The sequence below is a fragment of the Cyprinodon variegatus genome, unplaced genomic scaffold (genome assembly GCF_000732505.1).
Source record: "Cyprinodon variegatus isolate N-32 unplaced genomic scaffold, C_variegatus-1.0 Scaffold448, whole genome shotgun sequence".
Taxonomy (NCBI): Eukaryota; Metazoa; Chordata; class Actinopteri; order Cyprinodontiformes; family Cyprinodontidae; genus Cyprinodon; species Cyprinodon variegatus.
The window spans coordinates 237,311-239,663 of NW_015150901.1; the positions used below are offsets into that span (position 1 = coordinate 237,311).

At 41.9% G+C, this 2,353-nt stretch overlaps 1 protein-coding gene across 1 annotated transcript in view; it reads right to left on the reverse strand.

Annotated features, from left to right (window-relative positions):
* The window catches only part of LOC107093830 (neural-cadherin-like), a 501,663-nt gene that overhangs the window by 227,719 nt on the left and 271,591 nt on the right, over positions 1-2,353 (reverse strand). The window contains exon 24 of the mRNA XM_015389130.1: positions 211-439. Within this exon, the coding sequence (XP_015244616.1) occupies positions 211-439 (229 nt within the window). The remainder of the gene's footprint in view (positions 1-210; positions 440-2,353) is intronic.

Below are 2,353 nucleotides of genomic sequence, written 5' to 3' on the forward strand. Positions count from 1 at the left end.
ATAGCGACAAAGTCGCTGAGTTGGCAACACTGCAATTGACCCATATTTATGCTGCATTCTCCCATTCTCCCATACTTTCCTGTGTCCTTCTCAAGAACATACTTGGTGAGGATATCAGTCCGTACTCACGTTCTTGTGAATTGAGAAACAGCCTATGTTTCCAAGATGTGTTAAGGTGTCTTCAGTGAGGACTATAACTGCCAGTCATACCAGAGGTGGAAGGAACTGAGAGGGTTTAGGGGGGTTCACCTTACCTGCCAGGCGAAGGGACCCTGAGTTGTAGATGGCCTCGTCTCGCAGCTCTCTCACGTGGACGCTAACGGTGGAGACGGCGTCAGGCCAAATTCCATCTGACACACGGACCTGGAACTGGTAGGTGCCAGGAGGGGTGTTTTCCTTGATGATGAGAAACCCAGTCCGCTTGTTCAGGATGAAGTAACTGAGGGAAAAAAAAAAAAAAAAAAAAAACAGAAACATTTTAAGAAATAGGAAAAGAAAGCACACCCTCCTTTAGTTTCTAGAGCTTGGATAAAAATAATATCACTCAAACATTTCAAGGTTATAAGCAGATTTATTAGAGTAGTTAGAACATCTGAGAAAAACAGAAAGACCTATATGATAACTTCTGAATGTTTATTCAGCAGAACAAAGACTGAAGATTGGATGGACTTGGCTTTGATGTTAGCCCATGTAATTAATCCCAGATTCCACATCCTTGGTTTCCGCCCCGCCCATCTCACGTACGGCGTTCGGAGTACTTGTCCGTCATTTTAATCAATGAGAACTGCTCCACATCCACCGCTACTCCTCCGCACGTCACTATTCATGTATTACTTCTCCGTCCATCACTGTCAAAACACAGAGCCGAGCTACATTTTGCTCAGTTCCAGTCCGGCCAGGTAAAGATCCGCGATTACAATCACACCAAACACAAAAGAGAACATCGAGAAAATCCGGTTTGTTAATTAATTAATATACTAACGACAGATTTGGACAAATTACAGCATAATACTTATATATTCCCAAAAACTAAGACTGAATAATTAAATGATTGGATGCAAACTTTTGGTACTTCAACAAACCAGGAAGCTGATTTCTCATCTCCATCAAAATACCTATTTTATACCAAGAGGTTTAAACATTTAATCAAATCCAGTCAAAATTTCCAAGACTGAATCTGACAGCTTCAAAACAAACTTCTTATTACAGGGATGGATGTAGAGATGCTGACTTTGGAAGTAGAGAACAAGCATAGTTCATAAAACCCATATATGATCCTAGTTATCCCTGTTAAAAAAAAATCCACAACAAAAAAATAAATATTTGGGCAGAAACTGCACATATGCTGGATGCTGATGGGGATTTTTTAAATGTGTCATATTAAATTAATAATTTATTTCCATAAATTTTGCTCCTATAAATTTAATGATAATAAAAATATTTTGCATGTTTTCCTCGAGCTCCAAGGAAGTAAGAGCTGAGCAGGATGGGAGCAACAGTGGAGGCTGTAGGCTTTGATTTGTGCAGGCGGTCTGGAGTGAAGCGGGATGGAGCGGAAGGGGCTGGTTACAGAGGATGTGGGATTTGAGGGTTGGTTAGAAGGATCAGATGAATGTAGTGATGCCAGCTGCTGAGCTAGAGCAGTCTGCTAATGTGTTACCACAATCCAATGAAGGAAAACAACACATTGCACTACTATGTCACACCATCATTTTCCTGACCTTCAAACAATTTTACTTATGGGAAACTACCAGGTGTCCAGAGGCCATGACCCAGGGGACAATCACTACTCCGGTTATAACAAAAGCACTGGTGAAGTTTTTTTCAGTGTTTGGTCTTCCCAAAGTTGTCCAAAGTGACTAAGGCACCTATATAACAACGAGCATATGTTGTCTGTCCAACAAAAAGGGAAGTTATGAAACAGGAAGTAGAGTGTCTGATTAAAATGTTTTTTGCATTCCAAGTTGTAGCCCATGGAGTTCTTCATGTTTACTGAGCATAGAAGCTGGTGGAAGCCCAAGGTTACAGTCATTGATGCCCACCCCTTACCCGCACTGATCATCAATCTTTCAAAGTGTGAGTTTTGAAAAAGTGCCATTATCTATCCTGGTCAACAACCTGTGGATGCAAAGGTAGTTTATTTCTGACTTCTTTCCAATAGAAGAGGGCCTGTTGGTTCCTTGGGATGGCAGCGTTCTAGTTAGGGTGGCCACAGGTCCGGCTTTAGGGCGGACAGTCCGGATTTTCATTGCACTGTCTGAAAAGTCTTCTGACTGGATCATTACACTGACGTCAGGCGCCGCATCCAGCCGGATGTGTATTTGTCCTCCTTTATGAGGCACTAGGCTTGTAG